We start from the raw sequence: 26116 nt of genomic DNA, 5'->3' as shown, positions 1-26116 counted from the left end.
TTAGGTTTGTCGGTTCTCTCTTTGATTCCTTAGTCATTGGGGATGTGATGGTTCACGGTAAGTTCACTGGTATCCACCGTGTGGATCTCCATCCTTTGGCAGGGCTGGCTTCCATCTCTCTTTAGTTAGAGACCTTTGAAAAAGTTCAGCAGCAAAAGGAGAGGAAGGAGAAGGAAAAGGGAAAAGGAAATGGTAAAGGGAGGAAAGAAGGGAGGAGGAGAGGGGGGAAGGAAAGGAAGAGAGGAGGAAGAAAGGAAGAGAAGGGAAAAGGGAAAGGAGAGATAGAAGGAGAAAAGGAGGGCAAGGGAGAGGAAGGGAGGGAAGAGGAGGGGGAAAAAAGGAAATTTTCTCACCATTAGAGCTGAACATCAGAAAATAAAGAGAAGGATGGAGAGAGAAAGGGAGGAGGGAAGGGTGAGGAAAGAATGGAGGAAGAAAGGAATACAGGAAGGAAGAGGGGGAGGGAGGGAGAGAGGGAAGGAGGGAAGAAGGGAGGGCGGCAAGAGAGAAAGGAAGGAGGGAGGAAAGGAGGACAGGACGGATGGAAGGCAGAGAATGAAAGAAGCCAGCAAATGAAAGGAGAGAGTGAAAATGGGAGAATGAAGAAAAGGAGAGGAACAGAACATTGAAAACAGGAAGAAAGAAGGCGAGGTGTGGCGAAAGGAAACTCAACAGGAAGACATAGAGGAATCTGACAGCTGCTTTGAGTCTTGCTGCTAAAATATCAATGCAGTCTGTATTGAATTTTGATGTTGTTCACTAAATACTAAGTTTCTTCGACATCACTTTGGGGTTTGTTTTCCCTTTGTCAACGTGCAGGATGGGAAGGCCCAGAAAGCTTTTAGTCAGACCTTGGCCTCGAGCATTTCCAAAAAAAGTTTGTGCATGGGGACTTTGCCTTCTAGTTTGATGTTGTAGAAATGCTGCACGGCCTTGGTGGACGTCTGCCTCAGCAGGGGCAGCGTCATCAGCATCTTGCCTGCCCTGCGCGGGTCTTCCATGTGCTGGCCAGCCTCGTAATCCTGTAGGGCCTCGTGTAAGACGTCCTGGAGCTTCTGCACGGCTTCCACATCTTCTATATGCATGGAGTCTGTAAAAGAAGGCAGAAAGCAAAGGTCATCCTGTGAGGAATGGTAAGTTCATGTAAATGAATATTAGAAAGCTAAATAGACCCTAAACCAGACAAAGAAGCACCAAGGAAAGCATTGGACAATGTATGTGGTGCACAGGAATGTTGACCACTCTCCAAGCAAGCTAACAATCCTGGGGCTTGAAGCCGGGACCTGGTACTGTCCCTGAACTTCTTTTGCTCAAGGCTAGTGCTCTACCACTTGAACCACAGTGCCACTTCTAGCTTTAAAAAAAAAAAACAACTGTAGTTTATTAAAGATAAGAGTCTCATGGACTTTCCTGCCCAGGATGGCTTTGAACCACAATCCTCAGGTCTCTGCCCTTCTGAGGAGGTAGGATTACAGGCATGAGCCAACAGCAACTAGCTACAAATGGTATTTTTTAGCTCTCTAAGATTGGAGCTATGATTTGTTCAGAGGCCTGCAGTTCAAAATCTTTATCTTTTTCACTAAAATTTTATGTGACAATTTCTAGTACTCGCCTTGAACATGGGAATCATTACAAAATACCTGTTATTTAAAATGTATGCTCTTTTTTTTTAAGCTGGGTGCCAGTGGTTCATGTCTGTCTGTATTTCTACCTATTGGGAAGGCTGAGATGTAAGCCAGTCTCAGCAGAAAAGTCCCTGAGATACTTATCTCTCATTAGCCATCAAAAAGCTGGAAGTGGAGGAATGGATCAAGTGGTAGAGTGCAAGTATTGAGGGAAAATACCAAGTAAGAGCATGAAGCCCTGAGTTCAAGGCCCAGTATTAGTAAAAAGAAATAAAAGACAAAAAAAAAAGAGAATTCTAGACCATGTTTTCATCTTTTTTATCATCTTTGAAGCCACGTTTCCATTCCTAACATAATCAACCTTGAATCAACTGCAGAAATTGTATGTGTTTGTTTCTAAGAGAAGTTAGAACACAAGTAAGACTATTCTATGAAGAGAAAGCCATCAGGAGAGATGTCTAGGTTGAAATTGTGCATGGGGAAAGCGGGCCATATCTAGACGCCTCTGTGTCACGATTGGCCCCTTGAAAAATTCCCCTTTGTGATGCTACCAAGTAGGAATTAAATTGTGAACAGTAAATGCTTATACAAACAGTATTTCAGTTTGTTGAAAATTTCTTTTGAAGAAACACATCATTAACTACTAATATACATTGTGGCTAATTTGTCACTGATGTGGTAAAATAACTCACCACAACAATGTAAAAGAAACAAAAACAGTAAGCAAAATACATTAAAACCAACAACAACACAGTACTGGTTACATCCGTCTCTCTTTTTTCATTATATGTTAAACCACTTCATTTTAAATTACGATTCCTCTTTTTTTCATCCATGAAATCTGCATTTGCATCGTATGAAAGATTTGGCTAACTGCATGTATTTTAGCTCTCAGCATTCTCAGAGATCTAGAATTATTAAACATGAAGAATCCCCAAAAGACTCTATTATGTGTAATTAACAGATAAACTGTCATCAGAATCAATAAAACGTGCTAAATGATTCAAACTTGTATATAATTAAGTGTCTGTTTTAGTGCTAGAGCCATAACTTCTTCTCCCTACCACCCCCACTCTACATCTCACATTTCTCACAAGAATAATTGTGGCAACCTTGTTAACCCTTCTTTTTCTCGATTGAATTAGATTTTCAAATTAGTCATTTAGGGGCAAAGTGCAGCTTCACAAATGTGAGGGCTCTTTCACAACTCAATAACCAGAAGACATCATTTGCTGTTGTTGTTCTTGTTTTTAATCAGAGTCATGGAACGTGTAAGATGCATTCGTGTAATGACTACATGAGAGCTCATGAAAGGATGAAGAATTTGCTGAGTTCAGTACAGTGTTAGATGCGATGCCTTCACATAGAATTATTAATTAAAGTCTTGGTCCATCTGCATTTTTCCCTTTGGGAAACATAGGCTTTCTTTTGCCAGCAAAATGAGGGTTTTAAACAACTTTACCTCAGACAACACTTAGAATAATACTTTTAATAAATGGCCTTCTATATGTTCTTTATCTTTGTTTTGTTTTTGAACAAACCCAGACTGAGCAGAAAAGACCATAAAACTCTTTTCTCCCATGAGTTACCAAAAATCCTTAAAATGTGGCTAAAGGGGAAGAGCAATAACCCTGAATAAAAAAGCAAAGCCTAGGCTGTGAATTCAAGCCCCAGGACTGTACCTTCCTTTCCTCCCCTTGTCCCCTTCAAAAAAAATAATAAAAAGAATTGTACTTCAAAGATTGGAGATGAGGTAGATTTATCCATGAAAAGAGAGAAAAAATAGATTAATGGGAAAAATGAGAATTACGTTTAAGAGCAAAAATACAAAAGTAGAACAAAATATCCATCTTAAAACTAGACCCAAAGAAGAAGAAGAAATGGATCATGGATTAGGCATCCATTTGTGGGGGTCAATAGTTCCTTGTTTTACTTCCTAATTGCCCTGTAAAACAGGTGGCCAGAAAGTGTCAAAATCTGATTTAAAATTGGGTACCTGCCCCAACATATGATGGTTAATCTTGTAGGATTTCCTTTCCCAAATAAATGAAATGGAGCTCACCTCTGAGCTCATTCCATTGGACCTTCCATCTTTGTTACCAAGTTTTCCTTGGTGTTCCAATGAAGGCATCTGCAGTGGGAGTTGTTTTATTCCATTTTGCAAGGGACAGAGCTAATTGCTAGAAATATTCATTCTTTATGTTCCCAAATTGATGCCCAAATTCTTGCCTTGGGCCCTGGGTCTTACTACTGAAACAATCCAGGATGCGTTTGCCTTTGCTATAATGGTAAACCTTTTAAAACTCCAAGTCAGCTGCAGCCACCTTAGCCTTAGTAGTTTGCCTTTCCTTTCCCACTAATTCTTGCCCGGCAGGAGATATATTAGACGATGTCATAGGAAATGAGGCGAGAACAAATAGCAGAGAGATATGCTCACAAACAGCAATTAACACTTCAAACTATTCTTTAAAGGCTGTGATTTAGCTTGAGAGATTTAAAAATGATTTAATCAAATTACTATGATAATTTAACTTCCCATTTACAGAAAAAGAGTCTAACTCATTTTAGCTTTACCCATTCTTGGATCTGCTAATACTTGAAATGCAAACTCACTAAATCTGAACTATTTAATTAGACCATGATTCAGCTGGCAGACTGCTGAAGAAAATATTAATCTCCATTAAGGATGCTAGTTCAAGTTCTGGCTCTATGGCTTTAATCTGTTTTGTTCTTTTGGCTAAATTTACATGTTGACGTCAGGCTCAATAGAACTGGCATTAATTTATGTAATTATTTAGCTTTGCTTGTTAGTGCCATGTTCTTTTCAACTATTCCTTCAAAGGAACCAGTACCAGTATTTGTGCTAATGGAAATCAGTTAAACTTATTAATGGAGATCACTGGTTTATGAACTAACTAGACAGGCTGAGCCTGCAAATTAAGAACATAGAGTGAGCTGTTAAAAATACTTGGGTACTTGGGTCCAAGCCCAGACCTATTAAGTCAAAATACTGGTGCTGGAGCTCGGTCCAGGATATCAGTATTACAAAAAAAAAAAAAAAAAATTTAGGCAATTCAGCCAAACTGAGGTTGGAAACTTCTGAAATGAACAATACAATAAACAAACTTTATTTAAAAGAATCAAGATTTAAAAGGATAGAGTACAAAAGATACATAGATGGTACTAAGTTCCAGCCCTTCATAATAATTAAATAGAATGCCTGAATGTCTTTTGATAGGCCACTCTGTAAATGGTGTCCCAAAGAATTGTTCATCTAGTTCTAATCACTGACTTTGTGAGTGAAGCACCCTATTCTTGTAGCTGAACTATCCAATGAGTCTTCAAGCCATTGTACAAGGAAGATTTATTTGTATCTCTTACCTAGGATACAACATTATTCTCTAGAATAAAGATATGAATTACATTGGGCATAGGTATAGATGCTTGAGAGAGCCCACAGTCTATTTGGGAACTGTCTTTAGTGTCTGTTGTTTCTTATTCTTGGCAGTAGTGTTGGATGTATACTTAAGAGTAGTGTTGGAGATACACATATTAGAAATATGCTGGGCTGGCTAGTGGCAAGAGTGCTTGCCTTGTATACATAAAGCCCTAGTTTCGATTCCCCAGTACCACATATATAGAAAATGGCCAGAAGTGGCGCTGTGGCTCAAGTGGCAGAGTGCTAGCCTTGAGCAAAAAGAAGCCAGGGAACAGTGCTCAGGCCCTGAGTCCAAGCCCCAGGACTGGCAAAAAAAAAAAAAAAAGAAAGAAAGAAAGAAAGAAATTCCTTAGAAATATGCAAAGCATTTTCCAAGTCAAATCTAGTACTAATCAACATCCTGTGGAAAACAGGCATGAACATTCTTTGTTGTTTGTAAGCCACCTACATAAAGATCTATAATAAGGGCATGGGTTATAATGGCTTTCTCTCGTCATTAAAGAAATTAAACAAGGGCTGGGAATATGGCCTAGTGGCAAGAGTGCTTGCCTCCTATATATGAAGTCCTAGGTTTGATTCCTCAGCACCACATATATAGAAAACGGCGCTGTGGCTCAAGTGGCAGAGTGCTAGCCTTGAGCAAAAAGAAGCCAGGGACAGTGCTCAGGCCCTGAGTCCAAGCCCAGGACTGGCAAAAAAAAAAAAAAAAAAAAAAAGAAATTAAACAAAATAACTTGGAAACAATAAAGATGTGAACAAAGGCCTAAAGGACTTTATTTCCAAACTCTCCTGTGCAGGAATCAACAGAGTGGTCTCATGGTTAGCAAACATCTGGGGTCCTGAAGAACACTGACTTACAAATACTTGCCCCTAAATTTAGATAGAATACAAAAGGCAGAACATCGAATAATACAGTTCTGATTGGAAATAAGAAAACTAAATTCTAAGAATAGGCCAGTGATGGCAGAAAAAATTTTAATCGTTTCAAATTTCCCTGTACCAAAATCAAAAGTATCCCTAAATGCCAGAGCAGTTAGATGGCAAAATTAAGAATGCATGCACAGTTATAGAACAAGAAGGTGGAAGGACAAACAAACACACACACACACACACACACACACACACACAATCTTTATATATTGGTGTTCCTACTTCTGTCCCCTGAAAAGCTAGGAAGAATGGCCAATTCAGAATGGATGCAGAGCTCATAGGTTGTAATTTTGTAATCTGGTGATAGATTCTGGCAGGGAAGTATTTAAAATGGGGATGGTCCATGCTGCGATGCCGAACAACTAGGATGTAGTCCATAACTACTAAGTTATTCAAAAAGATTTAAGAGGCCAACCTGAAGGGGATCCCACCAACGGAAGAATAGAACTTGAGTTTAAAAAACGGAAATCTATCAAACACACTTGAGTATGTATGCTTATAATGATATTCAAATGACAGGATACATTGTTTTAGTCTGAAAACTGGTAGAAAAAAAGAACAAATTAAGCACTTAAGTAATTTTTCTATGCAAACGATATCACTTGCAATAAGATGAGATAATAGAATTACTTTAAGCATACCCTAACTACTAAATTTAAAAAAATAATAAAGACAATATTACAATGAAACATTGCACAATCTCCAAGGACCTTAAAAGCGAAGTCAGGACAGGACTTCTCATGAAAGTGGAAAGTGTCTTTCCGTTGATGAGAAAGAGCTTAACGTGATTACCCACCACCGGTGCCTTGTTTCTAGAATCCGCTCTACCTAGTTTTAACTGAGGGGAGGTCATCTTGGATTATCTATGTTGGGTCTCAGGGAAGTGGAAGAAGAAGGAAGGGGGCACAATTCCACTGAGATAACTTCTGGGCCACTGGCTTTCATGATGGAGAAAGGTGTCCTGAGCCAAGATGCTAAGAATGAGACTAAAGAAGCTAGAGAAGACAAAGAAAGAGCTTGTCCCCCAGACCCTCCGGAGAAAGCAGAGCCCGATCCACACCTTGTCGCATAACTTAGTGAAACTGACTAGGGACATCTGCTCCTGAATTAAGAGGGAATAACTGGGTGTTATTTTAGACCAAGTCTGATGATCCATTAGAGAAGCACAGAAAACAAATGCATCAAGTTATACACTTGGGTATGTTTTTATTTTCCATTACAATGGTGAGAGATATGGAGAATAAATGAGAAACTACAGAGGGTACTGTGTCTACAAATGTTGGGAGTCAAGCAGAATTCCTATAAAGACAGTAGCAACACTGAACAGACATACCAGAGGAGCAGCTCAACTCCTAAACAGAAGGCCTGGATAAAATGAAATCTCTCAGGGTCTTTTCCACCCCAGACAAGTCATGATTCTAACACAAAAGAATAATGGTCATTCTGATTCTGTGATCAACCATCATGAGATGATGTCATAGCTATTCATCAAGATACATTTAATTTTTTTAGAGGACCTACTTTTCTCATTTCTACTGTGGCTTAAAGCCTAGATACTTCTCCCATACTTTCTCCAGCCACACAGCTCTTGCTGTATTTATATGAAATGCTGCACCATAGAAATCCCTCCTGGTCCTCTGGGCTTTAGTTCTCTGAGATTCCCTCACCAATTGCAAATTGCTGCTATTATTGTTATGGAAACCTATATAATGGGGTTTCTGGTCTAGATCTTTTCTATCTCCCTACAATTACTAAAGGGTCAAGGTCAAAGTCTCTCTCTCACTCTTTCCTCTCTGTCTTTCTCCCTCTCCTTCCTCCCTCTCTTTATGTCTTATGAGTTTTCAGAACTTTTCTAACTCCACTTATTGAAATGCTGAAGATAATTGCAATGGTGAATATTGATACCAACTTGTCTGGTAAATATTTGAGTATTCCATAATATCATGGGCAATTTCCAACAAGCTAGTCTCCTTTCCTAGTACCATGTTCATTCATTGCTTTTCCCTCTCTGAATAGAACAATGGCAGAATATTTTATGTGTTTATTTCCCAGAATGAAAGTGAAGAGGTAGCAGAAGTAGCAGGCAATAATCCTAGCTACTCCAGATGTGGAGATCTGAGGATCATGGTACAAAGCCAGCCAATGGAAGGAAGTCTATGAGATTCTTATCTCTAACTAACCAGAAAAAATAGCTAGAAATGGAACTGTGGCTCAAGTGCTAGCCTTGAGTATAAAAGCCAGCAGACAGTACCAGAGTTCAAGCCCTAAATACGAACACACACATACATGCATACACAAAATGCAAAAAACAAATCATCAGACTCAAAGTAACTCATAACAACTACTTCCAATCTTCTATCATATAGAAATAAGTCTTATACCTTAGGACCAATGAAAATAGTTATGGACAAATTCTTAGAAGAATTAGCAGAATCAAAGAAATAGAATCTAATGATATAACCTTACCAAACAACTTATAGCAATATTTCACTATCTCCTTCCATACAAACATAAATTTAATCACAGAATCATAAAATGTCTCAAATGTAAAGAATTTCAGGGATCATTTTGACCTCTTGGTATAAGCACAAGAAACTATTATGTGAAAATTATCATATTAAAATGGTGGCTGGAAGTTCTTTTAAAATTTGATATCACATAGATGCATCAGAGATGTCATAATTACTCAAAATTGCAGACTCGAAAAATTAGAGAATGCTTTAGTGACCCTGTACATTTCTTCTCTCCAAAAGTAATTGGAACTATTACTTGAGATTTTTCAGAGATTATGAGAATTACCATGGTTGTTCCTAACATATTGTTCTTTTGGCCGTACGCGTGATGATAGATCTTGACTAGCAATGATGTTCCCATGTTGTAAGATTTCCTGAATTTACATATGACAGTGACACAGCCACAAAAAATATGGCAGCTATTATCGGGGAGCCAATTGCCTGTTTCTCAAGCATAAGCACCACATTTATAATTATTGAGTGAGGACAGATGTTCAAATTAAGACAAAATGTAGATGAATGAGACATTTGTTAATAACATGTATAGTTACATAGTAATAGCTAAAATATCTACACAAATAACACTGAAATAGATTTGTTGCCTAAATTTTCATTTATGCTAATATGAAGTACCTAAATACAAAATCAGCTATGAGTTTTCCATAGTATCTATGAAAAGTAGTAAGATATTTTTATCTTGATGTGTGCACAAAAAAGTTTAGAAAACTTACATTGGACCTGAGAAAGCATGATTTACAGTTTTATTACAATTCTCCAAATAATGGTCAAAAGGGAATTAAACTACCCATATGCTAACAATAGCTATGAAAATGACTATCTGAATGGCTTACCCCAAAATAAAACAATGGAGTTTAGTTATGTGAATGAAAAAAATGCATATTTATACAACAGGGGAAAGTGACACAATTTGGAGAATACTATTCTTCCTGGTACTTAATTATTCTTTAGAATGGAGCCTATTACAAATAATTTTATTAAAAGCCTCAAAAATTGTTAGAACTGCCTGTAGGAAAGGTTGTGTCATTCTACCCAACTATATTCTAGTTGGTGAAAAGGGAGAGATTGTTTAAGTATTTTGGTCTTTAAACAAGAAAAATGAACCAAGACTTGATAATCACAAGTTAGTTATTGCTATAAGGTAGGTCATTTTCCTCACCCCAATAGCAGAGTACATGGGATTAGGACATTATATATCACCAGTATTAATGATTCTACCTCTAAACAATAGAACAAGAATGCAGCTACTAATTAAGATACTCTAAATAACAATACTTAGCAGTAATTGTACATCTAACACCTAAAATGGTAAACTTCAGTAATTTTGGTGACCAAGTTTTAGGATCACTCAGCATTCCCAATCAGCTAATACTTTAGTAAGAGATAATATGAAACATGAAAGATACAAAATATGTTTAGGTTTTAAGTAATAACTGCTTTATGATTGCCAAATACAAATCCTTAAACCACGGCTGTAAAATCACTCATCCCATTCTGACTGTTACTCAAATGTGAAGTCTATACTAAGGAACAATTATCAAACAAATTTTATCCTTTCTGCCACTTTGATCTTCCAGAGATCAGAGCCAGGGTTCTTGCATGCTTCTAACCATAGTGCTATTTATCATAAAGAATCTTATTATTTTTTAAGTTTTACAGGGGAGGAGAAGAAGAGGGGTGAATGCTGTTGAGAGGAAGTTATATTCGCAGTAAAAACTGTGAGATGCTAAACTTCATTATGAGGACAAACAGGAAAGTACAACTTCATTGTTGAAAACAATTTCCCTCCTATCAGTTGGAGGACTCATGCATCAATATTGTAGATGAACTGTTAATTACAAAATCAATTAAAAATTATTTCTAAAAACAGTCACGCATCCCTAGTTCTCATGGGGGCAATTTGGGCAGAAGGTCTCATCTCACTAGGACCGCGCCAAATCACAAAGTCGTCATCCACAAGTAAGCAAAAGCAATCTGGTTTTTCATTTTTCAGCGCGGCTGAGCCCAGCCTGAGATTGATCGTCACATATGGCCCCAGAAAACAAACTGTCAATACCTTGAATGCTGCAGAATTTGAACAAATAGCCATCCGCCCATTCAAGCCACTCATTGCATCCCATTTAACAGATTTTATTGACAGTTTCCTTCTTGTAATTAAAGGGAAAACTACTGGCCAGCAACCAAGATAAAGTTCAAAGATAGGGTCAAAACAAAAGCAGATGGAGGGGCACGGTGTGACTGTCAATGGTACACGACATCAGAGCATGTTATTGACACGCAGGTATCTAATGATCGGCATGTCATTAAGGAAGGATCTATCCTGAACTTTATGCAAATGCACAAACAGACTTAAGACTACACTAAAGCATCAGGAGAGGCACAAAGGAAAAAAACAACAAAGCACCAACGATTTTTACTTATCAGAGGTTGCTCCCTCTTTTAGCACATTTCAGCTCAAATGCAAAGAACATTTATTCCCATAATTCTTAACTCTTACTGCGTTAGGTGGTGCCTTTGAAAGAAATACTCCATCAGCACAATTTAACTTCTAGAAAACTCCAGAGTGGAAGGGGTTCTGTGATAACCAAAATGAAAGGCAGCACTAAATAGTTTTCCACAATTGCAAAATTGTTTTGCTTTGTTTTTGAGAAAAAAGGTAGCTTGTGTGGATATACAACTTTAACAGGCATGAAAATAAACAAAACAAGCTCTCCCCCTCCCCCCCCAAAAAAAGCAGTGGAAATGATTTTGTCTCAATGCTATTTCAAGAAAAACTTTTGGCTTATATGCTGTTGTCTAGATTAATACATACCTGTTATGGTAAAAAAAAACAGTGCAGCTTTCAATGAGCAAATACAATAAACATAACTTTTGTAGTTATCTTTCTCTTATTTTCTAATTCCCCATCAGAAAGCTATATATTGATTAGTCTGCTCATTCAGAATTTACAAACTAGGTCTAGCAATCACTCAAGTTAAAGGAAGGGGTAAACAAATCCTGACATATGAAAAAAATAGACCGACAACCAATGACAACCAGCCAACCTGAATTAGCAAGAGCAATAGCTTTGAGAGTGACAAATTCTTCTTTCTCCAGCTTCATGCTCTTGTATTTCTTCACCAGCTGCAGGATAGCATTGTTTAGGTCAAGGAGGCCTGCTAATTTGGACTGGTCCTCATCCATGATATAATCGTCTGCATAGACAAGTTCATCCTCAAATGAGAGAGATCGGTAAACCACCCCGAGGATCAAAATTTCCATCCAAGCACTCTGCAGAAGGCTCATCTGATCCGCCAAGGACAGCGTGGAGAAGCCTGTATGGGAAGATGGGCAGATCGAGTTACTCGAAAGCCATCATTTCAGAATGCAACCTTAGCTTCCTATAGCAAGCAGCTTCTGCCTGAGAGCTCAAAACAATGCTGAGCTTTGATTAGAAGCTCTTGAAAATCTCCATGGTTCACCCTGTGAACAGTAAAGCAGAAGTCACAAATAAGCTTGCCTGCTTTCCCCAACACACTTCAAAAAATAAAAAGGACAATAATTTAAACCATACAGCAAATTCCAACTTGGAAATATTTCTCTATAGTAGTCATTAGGAATTACAAGATGAATCCTCTTAGTTAAGTATTTTATCTCTGTCGACATTTCACAGAAATTTGTTTTTAAAAATAATGGTATAAAAGAAATCAGAACACTTAGCAGTTTGCCACACCAAACACAATAGGTATAGTTAATAAGTTCTAGCTATTTAAATAGCTAAACTTTTTTTTTTTAATTAGGACTTGGTGGAAAGAAGATACTGAATGCATGTATTGGCTCTACATCAGTTCTGGCTGTTTAACTTTGAATAAGACTACCAAATTGCACCTCATTTTTTTGTATTTTGTAAATAAAATACCATTTATCTAAATACTAATCTATAACATGCATTTGGTAAGTGTTGCTGTACTTTGTATCTTTTTTTTTTAATCCTAGATGTCTGATTGCCTGCTTCAATTCTTTACTGAAATGTTAGGCTTAATCTGAAAAGCATATTTAAAGTCCCTCCTAAGCTATAAAATACACATAAAAAGAAAAAAATTAAATGTCCTTGATGGGGAAAGAAAAAAATGTTAGTTTAAGCATAATATATAGGTACATGTTTATAGGTCATATTCAGAGGATCTATATCTCTGCTCTATATAGAAATCAAAACAAAAATTCCTGATGATTCAATTCTTTTTCCAAGAATCCTCAAAACATATCTTTCATTGACAATGGTATTCCCAGAAATTCCAAGTATGATCATTCACACCTTTGGTCTGGAAACAATATACTAGGATTTAAAGTCCTCCCACCAGTATTCTTGCAGAGGGAGAAGTATTTTTAATAATACCACCTAGAAAAATCTATGTTTTTTGCATAATTTCTAGACATTGTTACCTACTTAGGGTCATCGTTATTATTATTTATATTTATATCAAACAGATCATGTCTTAGGTAATATTATAACAATAAAGGAAATTATTTCCTTCCTGACCTATTAGTAAGAACTAGTGCATTGCCATTTGGCACCATAAACTACAAGTACTTAATAAAATCATCAAAAGGGATTAGTGGAGCTTTTTCTGAAGGGGGTCTTTATGGCAAGCCTAAAAAGCATTTCTTTCATTGTTTGGGGGGCTTCCATGTTATTGTGAATATTTTGATGGAGCCTTGTTTAGTCTGGCTGAATAAATTTCTTTTCTTTTCTTTTTTTTTTGTCCTTTAGGGTTAACTAAATTTAGTTTAATTGGTGTCAAATTAGCAAATACTACAGATATAACAACTGTGAATCCTTGTACACAATGATTCACAAAAGAGCAATAATGAGATTTGTTTCTAAATGCTTTTCCTTGGGAGAAAATCACACACACACACACACACACACACACACACACACACACACACACACACACTTCACATTGATCTCTCCCATTTCCCATACATCGTACCCTAAGAAAACGTGTATACAGCAAATCCAAATATTTAACCCAAGAAGAGAGACAGGGGATCTCTTGTATACATAAAATCCATGCAAAACAAGTGATCTGGAAAGTTCTGAGCAGAAAGGAAAAGGTTTTTTCAGTCTGCCTTGGGTTTCTTCTTCCTCTCAATGCTTCCGAATAGCAGCTTCTGTATCAGCAGATGGACGGAGCAAGCGTGTGGCCCTGAGCACCTTGCTATCACAGCCCAATTCTCCCTCCCAGACACTGCCTTTAGTAAATAGATTTACACATTCTCCAATCTCCACACATCTTTCTGCCGAATAATTAAAAGCAGGATGATTAGTTTATTGAGTGGAAGGAGGAACTTTTTTATTGAGGTCCATCCACGATTTTATCAGGGCCAGCACTTTTACGGTTGTCAGGGAGGGGGTGCAGGCATCCAATTTTTCTTATCTGCCTGATTAATACAAACGCTGTTTCAGGACGCATTAATTAACAGATACAAATCTACGTTCTCATGGAAGGATCGATACGGAGAAGAAAAGAGGCATCAATGTGAATTTAGTGCTGATGATGGAGAAGGCACACTATCGACATTTACGTGCTTGGAAACTTTAAAGTTGCACAGGGGGCCCCTTTGTCCCTGCTATTCACAAATTAACAATTTTTCAGCCACAACCATGTTTCACAGAGTTCTTTGGGGTTTAATTAAGCCAAAGGCAATAAAATTTCATTTTTTAAGGTTAATCCTATAATTTGTTTTTTTTAATATGTTGATGACTCTGTGAGCATGTGTGTATATTTCTGTGTGTGTGTGTGTGTAAAAGAGAGAGAGACAGAGAGAGAGAGAGAGAGAGAGAGAGAGAGAGAGGGAAATCCCATCTACAAACCTAACTTTTGCTCTATGAAGGGAAAGCGTAAAGAAGAGATTTTTTTTTTTCATCTTGTTGTTTTGTTTTGGGCTAGGACTCATAGGAGGATGGTTATTGAACAAAAGATTAGATAGATTTGCTTTGAATTTCTTTCAGTTGGTTGAAGTATAATGTTTGCAAAAGCATAAGAGAAAAAGATGTTCAATGCTTTACAAAATAGAAGTCTTGTTTTTTATTTCTTGATGGTCTACAAATAACTGTCTTACAATTTAACCCTTTGTGTGCTGAAGCTGGCCTGATTTTCTGCTCACATGTCTAATGGCATGGCAGTTAGATAACCCAGTCACACAATTGAGGCCAAATATCTACTACAAATTTTATTTTTATTCCATAAAATTCTTTTATCTGCCCCTTTCAGGTGGCTAGCTGCATTACAATTCCATAAAGACTCATGGATAAAATAATACCTGTATTAATAGACCTGAGCACACTATGAAAACCTAAATGGCCAAGAGGTAAAAATGAAGATGTATGTTTTATTAAACCAAACCTTAGGAATTTTCTAAGAACATGATTGTTCTATTGGCTCACACATACTTAGGTCGAAATGATAATGACTTGTTTGTGCTTCTATCAGGCTGTTAATGATGTTTTATAGCTATCAGGCTATACAGAGAGAAGACCTCATTTTCTAGAATATTTAGCTATCTTTGGAGAGCAACCTTCTTGTGAAGTGAAATCAAATAGGCTGCCCAGCTGGGTCGTTTGAACTTCATGTTTTGTACATCCTGGGATCTTAATCTTTTGTGTGTGACAGGTTATAGTTTTAAATGTTCATCCAGATTACAGCTTTTTAAAATACTCTGATAGCATGGCACATTTTTCTTCTTCTTCTTCTTCTTCCCCAGTGATAGCCCATTCCATGCCTATCGCTGACAATTCTGATCTCTCTTCATCTCTGTCCTGGAGCCAGTGCCATTTAATGTATCTCAGGCATTTTGCTTAGTAGAACTACTCTCTAGCTTGACCCGCAGTTAAATAGCATGTTTATCTGCCATCGAGTGTGCTCCAAATAAACCAGATGACAGTTAGAAATAACATCATTGGGAAGGACTGAAAAGCTTCCCAGGAGACAGGTACCCCTGAGGTAATAGGCTTGCAGAAAGTGTACTTTGTGCCAATCCTCTTGCCTGCTGCAGCTGGAAACTTCCTGGGTTGACAGTGGTGCCATGGGCACCTGTCAAGCACTCTTTGTCCCCCAGCCTGGCAAACTTCTGCATTTCACAGTCAACTTACAAAAAAAAAAAAAAAAAAAAAGGCTAAGCATAGGAAAGTGTGAAAGGCAAAAACTATCTGACGGCTAGTCTTCAAAAATACACTTTCATTTCAGAAAGCATAAATGTTTATTTCCTGAACAGAGTGCTGACAGAAATAGGCTGCAGCCCAGGCATTTGGGTTTAACCCCTGCTAGGCATTTTCTTCTCAGAAACCTAGAGCAAGCATTTACAATCTGCAGGGTATCTGTTAATATCTGTTAATCTTGGCATTGATTTTCCTGCTCATAGTTTTGAACCATAGTTTCTCTGTTTAGAAAAAAATATTTCATCAAATAGCATATTATGCTTGAATAATAATTATACCCTAGTAGTCAATGAATAGCAAAGTTCATTTGGTGGGGATCTCAGAGTAATATATAGTAATATAAAACCTCTTGCTTCCATACAAATAAACTTAATGTTTTCAGGAGGTAGGAAAGCCAAGATAAATAGCATGAACATTTTTTTAACTACAATATATGCTTATATGTGTTCTCTCATTAGAGACGAACATGCTCTGTTTTTTGTAAGTCATCTTAAAAATATGGACAGACTTTGTTCCTTATTTTTTGATTCACAAAACACACTGTTCTAGGACTTGTTGGGTCCTAGAGATTTTATAAATGCATGCATGGGTGTATGTTTATGTCTCTTATAGACTGGAATTCACTGGGAGCCAGTATTAAATAGCTACACAAGGCTAACTGGTCAGGTGAAAGTTGAAAAACCTATATGATACTATAGAAATAATTTTGCTTAGAAATTCCCTTAAAAGTCATGATAATGATGATCTCCACATTAGATTAGTATTTGAGCATTTGATAAAATACCAATAATACTATTCTTTGAGTCTTCATTCATTTAGATGGCTGTGATACAAGATACCAGTTGTTTAAATTAATTCACAATTGGTATGGGTGGAGTAACTACCTGGAAAATATAATTCATTTTAATTTGAGCATTTCTTTGGATACTTTGTGATTTATGAAAAATATATTTCTAGAGTTTGATTTCAGGTTTTCAAGTAGGTGTTAAACAGAATTTATGGAATCATGTTTTAAAGTGTAAATTTTATAGATAAAGACATAATCATGAATCTAAAAAGCAGAATTTAGATTTACATATTATTCTGGGAGGGGAAGGGGCATGCACAAATGATGAACTTTAATAAAACAGAAAAAATAATCAGGATAGTTGTCTTCAAGTAAAGGGGGAGAGAACAGAATCATAATGATAATATGATGAAAGTAACATCATAAAGGTCATATCTCCTAGTCTAAGACAGAATTATCACTGTTAGTTGGGTTTATAGTTGCAACTAACCAGTGACCACTTGTGTTAAAAGACAAATAAGTTAGTAATCAACTAAAGTGTGCCCCCCGCAAAAAAATGGGGATAGGCTCTGTGAAGTATTTTTTCCTCTTGTCCAGCTTGCTAGAAAAATTAAAAGCATAATAGCAATGTAAGGGAAGCATTCCACACAGAAGCACAGGAGACCCTCAAGTGAGGAGCAGAGGTTTGGTTTATTTTCCCTGGTTAGTGGGTGATTGCTAATGGCCAATGTATCTTGGAAAAGGGTTGTAGTAGGCAGATGGAGGTTAAACATAATGGAGATTTTTTATTTCAACATGGAGCATACTGGACTTCTTTGAAGTCCTTGCTTCTTGTAACTTATCACCACTTCTGAATGACTTAGAGAGCAGGTTGGAATGATTCCCCTTAGCTTTCTCCAAGCCCCTTACCTGGCCTCACTTCATCTCTTTTGCCCTTTCATCCAAGCCCAAAAGAATAAAATAATAGATTAGAGGCAAAAATGGAGTCAGTTGGATTAAAAAATGGGACATTTAGTGGCTTTTTTTCTAGCTGAAAATAAGATCATATTATCTTGAAAGCTCTCCATTATGATGTGAATTAAATGTATTTGGCCATCAAGGATAGAGGAAAGCATCTCTTCAAACAGCGGTCTAAATAAAACCATATAAATTCTTATTAGCAGTGCTATATTTGGGGCATCAGCTAATAGTACAGAGAGAGAGAAACTAGCCTAGTGTGGACCACAGATATGCAAACTTTCTTCTCCTCAAGAAATGCTCAGGAAGTCCTTACCAAATTTGATTCAACATTTTATAAAGAAAAACAAAACTCAAGTCTCCTGCCAGGTGTTAGTGACACATGATTGTAATCCTAACTACGCATGAGGCTGAGATATGAGGAAGGTGGTTTAAAAATCAGTCTGGGCAGGAAAGTCCTTGAGATTATTCTTGAGACAATCATCAAAAAAGCTGAAAGTGGAGCTGAAAGTTAATGCAAAGAGCACTAACCTTGAGCAAAGAAAGCTTAGGGATAGAGCCTAAGCCCCAAGTTCAAGACCAGGATCAGAACACATTTATTTTTTAAACCAAGCTTCCATAATAGACATGCACAGGTTCTATTTATTTATTTATTTATTTATTTATTGGCCAGTCCTGGGCCTTGGACTCAGGGCCTGAGCACTGTCCCTGGCTTCTTTTTGCTCAAGGCTAGCACTCTGCCACTTGAGCCACGGCGCCACTTCTGGCCGTTTTCTGTATATGTGGTGCTGGGGAATCGAACCCAGGGCCTCATGTATACGAGGCAAGCTCTCTCGCCACTAGGCCATATCCCCAGCTCCAAGGTTCTATTTTCTTGTTGGCAGAAGGGTGACAGGGATTAAACCAAGGGCCTTGTACATGCCAAACACATGATTTCCCAAGCCTTCTCCCTAAGCCTTATATAGATTCTACTTTGAATTTTGCAAATCTATTCGTTTTCCATTCATTTCTACAGGCTTATAAAGAGTCTGTGGAAAGCATTTTGGTGCAAAATATCCTCTCCTGTATGAGAATTTGCTGCTACATAGTGATGGTTAAGTGGAAAAGTTAATTTGGGCAAAGAGAGACTCTGAGGTCTAGAGAATGAACAATTACTCATGGTATTGCCTTTTACCTTGGCCTCTATTATCAGCTCAGTTTTGGCCCTTGGTCCCACCAAAAAATGGTGAAAATATTCGCCTCCCTACCCAGTGCCTGAGAATGTGACATTATTTGGAAACAGGAGTTTTGCAGATGATCAGATCATGACTGCATTTTTATTTTTTAAGGGTAAATTTGGACACAAAGATGGCACAAAGACCTATGGTAGGAAGCCATCAACCAGCCATGGGATGAATGAAGCTCCTGGAAGCTAGAAGAAAGACCACAAATATGTTGAATATCAGGGACACAGAAAGAAACAAATTTTCTGACCCCTTCATCATGGTTTCCCACTCCCCATAACTGTGAGATGATTCCTGACTACTGCTTAAGCTACCTGGTTAATATTTCATTGTTTACAGCAGTCCTGGAAAACTCACACGAACACACACTTGCCCCTGCTTCTCTTGTGAAATATGACTGTGTACTAGACATTTTGCTGTGGAATCTTCCAGTTCCTACAGGTGAGGATTTAGAGTAAAAAACTCCAAGCGCAAAGCCATCAGTGTGTCAGTGAGCACTGAAGAATATGCTCATGGGATTAGAAGTAAAAAAGCAAAACCAAATTCTAGAATGGGATGCCATGTCTGCCACTGAGTAGTGGGTGAGAATTGGAGGAAGGTGGAAAGGTAGTCCCCAAGGCTTGCTCTGTGACCAAACTTCTACTGTAATGATATTCAAACCAACTGATCATTCATCCTTCTACGATGAACAAGACAATATAATCTATACTATTAGAACATACCAAATGAGTAGGGTATGATCACTGCTTTCTAAGATTTACACAATCATGTGAAAGTAGATTCAACCATAGTAAAGAAAATAGATATTAAAAGGACTGTGTGTGTGTATATATGTGTGTGTGCATGTGCATGTGCATTTCTATATATTTCTCTATATATATATATCTGTATGTGCGTATATATGTATGTATATGTAGATATATATACAGATACATGTATATATAAATTCATATATAGTGAATGTGTATGCTTGTACATATCCCCATAAATGTATCTAACACTATCTTCCCCTTCACAGTTTTAGTTCAGCTCTCCATTCATCTCTTTGATGACAATTTAGTCTCTTTATCAAAATCCTTATATCTGGTGTTTGTCACTTTCACCCTACTCATGGTTATTGAGGTGCTCTCTTAAATATGAAGTCTCAGTGTGCCATCCACTGTTAAAAATGCTTTCTTAACTTCTACATCCCCTAGGGGAAAAAGCTCAAAGTCTCCAGCATAGAGTGGAGACACTTCATCTTTTCCTGTCTTTCTTCTTGTATTTCTTAAGGGAAAAAAAAATTCTACTCCAGTGACCATGTCATGGACAGCCAAACATGTGGAAAACTAAGTTCCTTTTCCAAACCCCAGTGTCAAATCTCACAGTTCCACTACTTTCTTGCCTGATAACTAGCACCACCATTGCCTGTGGCCTCAGTCTTATGTCTTCAATTCACCTACCATCAAATTTTCTTTCTTATATTTCTAAAATCATTCTCAAACGCACACTGTGGTTTCTATTCTTACCACGATAATTGTTAGTCTAGGATCTAGGGACAGCTGTAAAGCAGATAAAGGGAAAGACATGAAGGGGCGATGAAGATCTCAATAGAAGTGAAGGCTGTTCAGGGAGTTGATGGCACAGTTGCTTGGTAGGTATTCCCACATCGTTCTTATATTTTTCCCTTCAGTGTGGAGACCCCTCTGGTCTGCTCCATGATGGTATTCCAGCACCTGCCATGGTGCTAGTTACACAGCAGGTTCCCAGTCAACATGTGCTAAGTGAGTTAAATGGATTCTTGCTTCAAAATATAAGGTTAGGAATGAAGAGACTATCCGAGGAGTCAAACCCCACTTCCACAAAACATGAATGAAGACACAGCCAAAAAATTTGTCTAATGCTTTTTCATTCACTCAGTGAACATTTAGTAAAGCACTGATTTCTTGTAAAGCTCTTGACTTATAAGTCACTATACAGTTTATAGGATTTTAAATGGAGCCATTTAAACTGATAAAAATCTTGCCTAAAATCTCAACTTCAGACGGTTAATCATTAATTGATAAATAAGAAAATGTGTGAGCTTTTTCCTTACACATTAAGTTCAACATGATTTTTTCAAAGATGGCTTTTCTTGTGAACAGTTACTATTTAAAGGGAATCTGTTATATTATGTAGTTCTATATAATAATTTGAAAGTGTGTTCTACACATTGAATATTATTGAGAAGTGATGGTGGGTTTGATGACAGATGTATCTCTCTATTAATTTACTACAGTTTGCAAAGCAAAAAATTAGACGAACAAAAGACAACAGAAGTGTTTCAATGTACCCCAATTTGCTTTTGCATCAAATGTTGTCTAACCAAGAAAAGTGGCTGGGGACCATCATATTTCCTACCACTCTGCCAGGAGTGGTAGAAGCAGTTGAAGGCTTTAAAGCTCATCAAATAATTCTTTATGTCACAGCTTTCTCATTGACAAAGGACACGCATATACACAGACTGAGGGAAGTATAGACTATCATAGGTATTGGGAGAATCTGAGTAATTTCTTCAAGTTCAACTAAGAATTCCAACATTGGATTTTAGTTCTCAGTCCCCAAAGAAAAAAGAATTGTGGCCACTGTATATTTTGAAATGACCAAGAATGAATTTTATGTAGGATCTCTAAGAGAAAAATCACATAACTTCTATATTAATTTTAGGTAACCTATTTTCAAATCTATCAAATTTGCCCTTTGCTTTAGAAACACAAATTTCAACATCAGCATTGATTATTAGTCTTCCTATGGTTAACAGGGCTACCTTCTCTTTCCTAAAAATTGTTTTTGCTTTAGTTATGAACAGAAAAAAATCCTTCAGATGTGCTTCTATGGATTTTCCTAATCAGAAAGGCATTGTAATTCAGTGTCTCTAACATATGCCCTAAAAGGAGGAGAGGCAAGAGGGGGGAAAAATTGGAGGTCTTCTGCATAAATGCCATTTACAGGATTTATGTCCCAGGCCATTAAAAACAAAGTGTCATATGTATTCATGAAAGTATGTAGAAGAAATATGTTATCCATGAGATGCATGGCACAGATAGGAAATTATAGCATGCTGACCCTAAAAACCTCATATTCAAATCATAGGAGAAATCCTTACCATCTATGCTTAAAGGCTTGGATATAATTTGTGCTTTGGACAACAAGGAAAAACAGCTCTTCTGAATTTCTAGCTCTGAGAGTTCAGTTTCAAGTCAGGCTCCCACACTATTTTTCTTGGTGGCTAATGAAGGTCTGTTTGCGAATATTTACTCTCAAGTTTACGGCTGGGGTTTGCTGGCTCAAGCAGAGCTAAGTCATTATGGCTTGGCACAGGTTCCGCTGGGAGCCTCTCAGTTATCTTCTTGCTGACAATAGAGGCAACCCCTTTGATTCCTGCTCCCCGCCCTGCCTTCTTCCACCCTAAACTGTCCCCAGTTTGGATAACTGGCTGAGTTAGAATGAAACATAAACAAACACAGAAGACAACACAGGGCTCCTGGAATTCCTCCATGGCAGGAACACAGAATCTCTTGCAGTAGGAAAAGCCTGCCTGCCCTGCTCACCACAGACCCACAATATATAAACCAAACCTGTATCTCTTAGAATCACTGTCCTCCAGAGTGAAAAGGAGCAGGCAAATTCAGCTATGGGAAAGGGTGTGAATTCCTCTTATTATTACTGAATGAGTAAGAGCACCCACAGCCCTGGCTCAGCTGCCTCACGTTCTGATCTGCTAGGAACTTGTATTTATTTTTATGTTCCCCCTTTCTCTCCTCTGCAGTCCCTTTTCCTGCCACTGAGATCTTACAAATACACAGAGGAAACCCTGGAAAAGGTCTTATAAGGTTGATTCAAGAAAATAAGCAAAGGGAAACACCGAGGGTGAGGCTCCACAGATAAATCTCCAGGGAAGTCGGCCTGTTTCCTGAGTTAATTTCAGTAGTGTTAAGTACACCTCCGAAGGCCCCCTCTTAGGTCTGCAACAGTCCAAAGTGGAAAGTGGAGAAAAAGGAAGGGGGGAAAAAAAAAGCTGTCTGATTCTAATACACCTAATTAGCCATCGGCAGACTCTTAATTGCATACATTAGGATGATTCCATAGTGGAGATTAATTCTAAATATACCCAAGCAGCTGGTTAAGATGCCATGGATTACAGTGTGGACTGTACTTTTCCACTTAATTAGATATCAAAATTAAGCAGCAACAAGCATTTTGACATAACGGAGATCAAGCCGCTGCTGGCTCTCCCAGAGCTCCACTAAAGTGACCGCTAAACAGAGCCGCACAGATGGAGAGATATTAAATGCTGCACTGGAAAGTAATTTCAAATAATAAAATATCAATATTTACATTTTAATTACCCCTACTGAGAGCAGCTCTGTCATTTTCACTATTGCCGACGCAGCACGGGGTAGCGCAATGACATTGGGGCTCTGGCTGCAATGACTATTTTGTTTCCATTAAAGAATGACAAGTGTTTTAGAGGCAGTGACACTCGGTGTGTGAACAAGAATGACAGCAGATCAGAAAATTCCTATTAAGGGACTAGACGCCTCAACAAGAGAATTTACTCTGCGCTGTCGCTCGTCCTGGAAACGCATAATCCTTTCCAAATATTCTGCCGAAAGTTTATTATTGGGGAGGCCCCAGGGAAGTTTTAGTCTCTCGTGAAATATTTAGATGCGTAAAATGTTATATGATGATTGTTAATTTAAAAACAATAATACTTGACGTACACAAATATCTGGGAGGTTTGTAGCAATCACAAGGAGGTTGGGAGATTTCCTTGCTTAGGGGCTCTTGTTTAAATTGCTGAGAAGGTGTAGCCCAAGCTCTCACCCCATTAAAGATCTTCCCTTGAAACTTATTTACTATTTCTCTAGGACATGAATGAAAACTTGAGATTCAACTGCAAATTATCATCATAAAAATACGAACATCTCTTCATCACTTTTGAATTAGTATTTTATTAAACTCAGCCATTGTAATTATCATTTCCTTGGCATAGAAGATAAAATCTAGCATAAATCATCACGTGTGCATGGTAGTGCACCTGTGTGTGTATGGATGTAGATGTATGTGTGTGTATATATATGTTTATGTTAGATATTTTTTCTTCAGGATCTGTTGTTTTTCAAATGAAGCAAATTCCTCGTGACTCTTTGAGGGCCTCGCCAAATTTAATTACTATTTATGGAGTGTGAAGATGAGATTATGAAAAAAAAAGAAAGAAAAGGTATACATAAGATGTGACACATTGCATTCACAGGATAATAAATGAAAACAGTAAAGCTTTCCTTTGGGGATGACTGTCAAAAGTGTAGAGATCTTGAAAGAATTTTAATGCCTTAAGATATGAGACAGTGTATAAGAAAAACTCATTGGTCAGTATACTATGGAAGGCAGTTAACTGACCCTCTATCTCAGAGCCTGCATTTATTTAATGTGTAGAGATGAACAACCATAAATGTGATAAATGGCTACAGCAGGAGGCTGAATAGAATTTTTCCGAGAAGGAGAAAGCGAAGTTGGGAGTTATAGAGATTCTCACTTCACATTCTTTTTACTCCTATTCTTTAAAAAATACCTCTTCTGAAGTTGAAATACAAACTTGACAATTGGCCTGGCATACGAAATGTGTGTACCCTAACCGGGAGACATTCCTCTTAACCCAAAATAAAAGTGGGTTGCAAAAGTCTTTCTTAAGCATCCCTAATGCTTTCAGGACAAGACAGATTCCCATTTCTTAGCCACGAGCACCTTTTAATTTCTGAAAGAGCCACGGTTGAAAATCTTAATTAATTGTTCCATACTGCTTCAGGATCATTATGCAATGTAATAAAGGCCGTGTAATTATGAAATTTTACAGCCATTACCAAGGCTGATGGCTCGTATTTCATCCTCAGCTGGACCCGATGGCTTTTAGGCACTCGGCTCCCCCTTGATGAACTACAGACAGATCTATCAGGCCCAAACAATATCCAGGCAAGGCAGCTATAATAGCTACCTACAGATGAAGCCATAGATAAAGATAAACTATAAATCTACACACACACACAAATGCAGGCACATCGCCTGGGGATGACAGAAGAGAGGATTAGGCACTTGGGAAAGATAGCTGCTCCCACAACTTGTTCTCCAATGCTTCTTGCTCATTCTTTCCAGCAGGGCTTGGATTTCATAAAAAGACAGCAAAACCCAAGCGAATGTCTCATTTATTCTCCATATCTCGAAATCAAATGAGAGAAGGAAAGGGGTGTCGATGATCATTGTATTTAGTGCATTATTTAAAGGCCAGAAATGACTCCAATGTTCTGGCATCTCTTCCAGTGGTGAGCAATTTTTTAAAGCTAGATATATGTGTGGGATTTGGTTCCCTGTACAGAGCAATAATATAGCAATCCAAAATAAGTACTGGGCAACAAATTAGATTATAGGGCATGAGTATCTCGTTCATAGACACTAAAAAATTTAAAACAGTAATTCAAAAACAGGAAAAGCCCTGCTCAAACACAGACAGAGAAAATAAAATCCTAGCCATATGTAAGTGAAATGTTTATAGCTTGCAATTATGAAGTGATTTTATAATGGTAGAACTCATAGAGTAAGACATGATGTCACTACATTTTGCTGAACTCATTTGCACTGCATTTTTTTTGGTAAATTAAGCATCTCTGTAGTTTCTTTTTAACTTTGAGTTAAATGTACAAGAACTATCTAGGAGGCCCATTTAACAGATGTAAATGCTACACTCCAGGGAATATCTGGCTCAACTCTGCCTTTGAGATAGAGGATCAACTACACATAGCTAATACATTGAGTTTTTATGTTGGTAGCAACCTCGTGCTGGCTTGTTTCATGAATATGAGTAGACAGGCAGTCTGTAACATGGATTCATCTGAGGATCACTCTAATTCAGCCTGCAAACTGAAATAGTGATCATGCAGGAAAGGAGTAAGGAAGAGGATGGAGGAAGGCGTGGCCTGAGGTTGGTGACCAGCAGGGGCTAGGGCAAACGTATGTACAGAACATACAAGACAGAATGCAATGTTGGCTTAAGTGGCATTAAGACTCAGGAAAGCACAGCTTGAAATAGTTCACAAAAATGTAGGGATTAAGAATGAGAGGGGCTGGGGATATAGCCTAGTGGCAAGAGTGCCTGCCTCGGATACACGAGGCCCTAGGTTCGATTCCCCAGCACCACATATACAGAAAACGGCCAGAAGCGGCGCTGTGGCTCAAGCGGCAGAGTGCTAGCCTTGAGCGGGAAGAAGCCAGGGACAGTGCTCAGGCCCTGAGTCCAAGGCCCAGGACTGGCCAAAAAAAAAAAAAAAGAATGAGAAAAACAGGGCTGGGGATATGGCCTAGTGGCAAGAGTGCCTGCCTCATATACATGAGGCCCTGGGTTCAATTCCCC

The 26116-nt window shown here is 37.9% G+C and overlaps 1 protein-coding gene and 2 long non-coding RNA genes across 15 annotated transcripts in view; 1 reads left to right on the top strand and 2 right to left on the bottom strand.

The window, feature by feature from the left end:
* Positions 1–418: 418 nt before the first annotated feature.
* The window catches only part of Esrrg (estrogen related receptor gamma), a 589495-nt gene continuing 563797 nt past the window's right edge, over positions 419–26116 (bottom strand). For all 13 annotated transcript variants that reach the window (XM_048356654.1, XM_048356650.1, XM_048356657.1 and 10 more), the window contains 2 exons: positions 11570–11839; positions 419–1090 (listed from right to left, as the gene is read on the bottom strand). In XM_048356654.1, the coding sequence (XP_048212611.1) occupies positions 846–1090; positions 11570–11839 (515 nt within the window). In that variant the 3' untranslated portion in view covers positions 419–845. The remainder of the gene's footprint in view (positions 1091–11569; positions 11840–26116) is intronic.
* LOC125359125 lies at positions 3548–7167 on the bottom strand. Its single transcript, XR_007212498.1, has 3 exons — positions 6834–7167; positions 6636–6640; positions 3548–3557 (listed from the first exon to the last, which is right to left on the bottom strand). It is a non-coding gene; the product is annotated as an uncharacterized LOC125359125 (long non-coding RNA).
* Positions 11851–25045, top strand: LOC125359123. Its single transcript, XR_007212496.1, has 2 exons — positions 11851–14310; positions 23773–25045. It is a non-coding gene; the product is annotated as an uncharacterized LOC125359123 (long non-coding RNA).

Source organism: Perognathus longimembris, chromosome 11 (genome assembly GCF_023159225.1).
Source record: "Perognathus longimembris pacificus isolate PPM17 chromosome 11, ASM2315922v1, whole genome shotgun sequence".
NCBI classification, from domain to species: Eukaryota; Metazoa; Chordata; class Mammalia; order Rodentia; family Heteromyidae; genus Perognathus; species Perognathus longimembris.
This window is presented reverse-complemented; position numbering and strand designations above follow the sequence as displayed.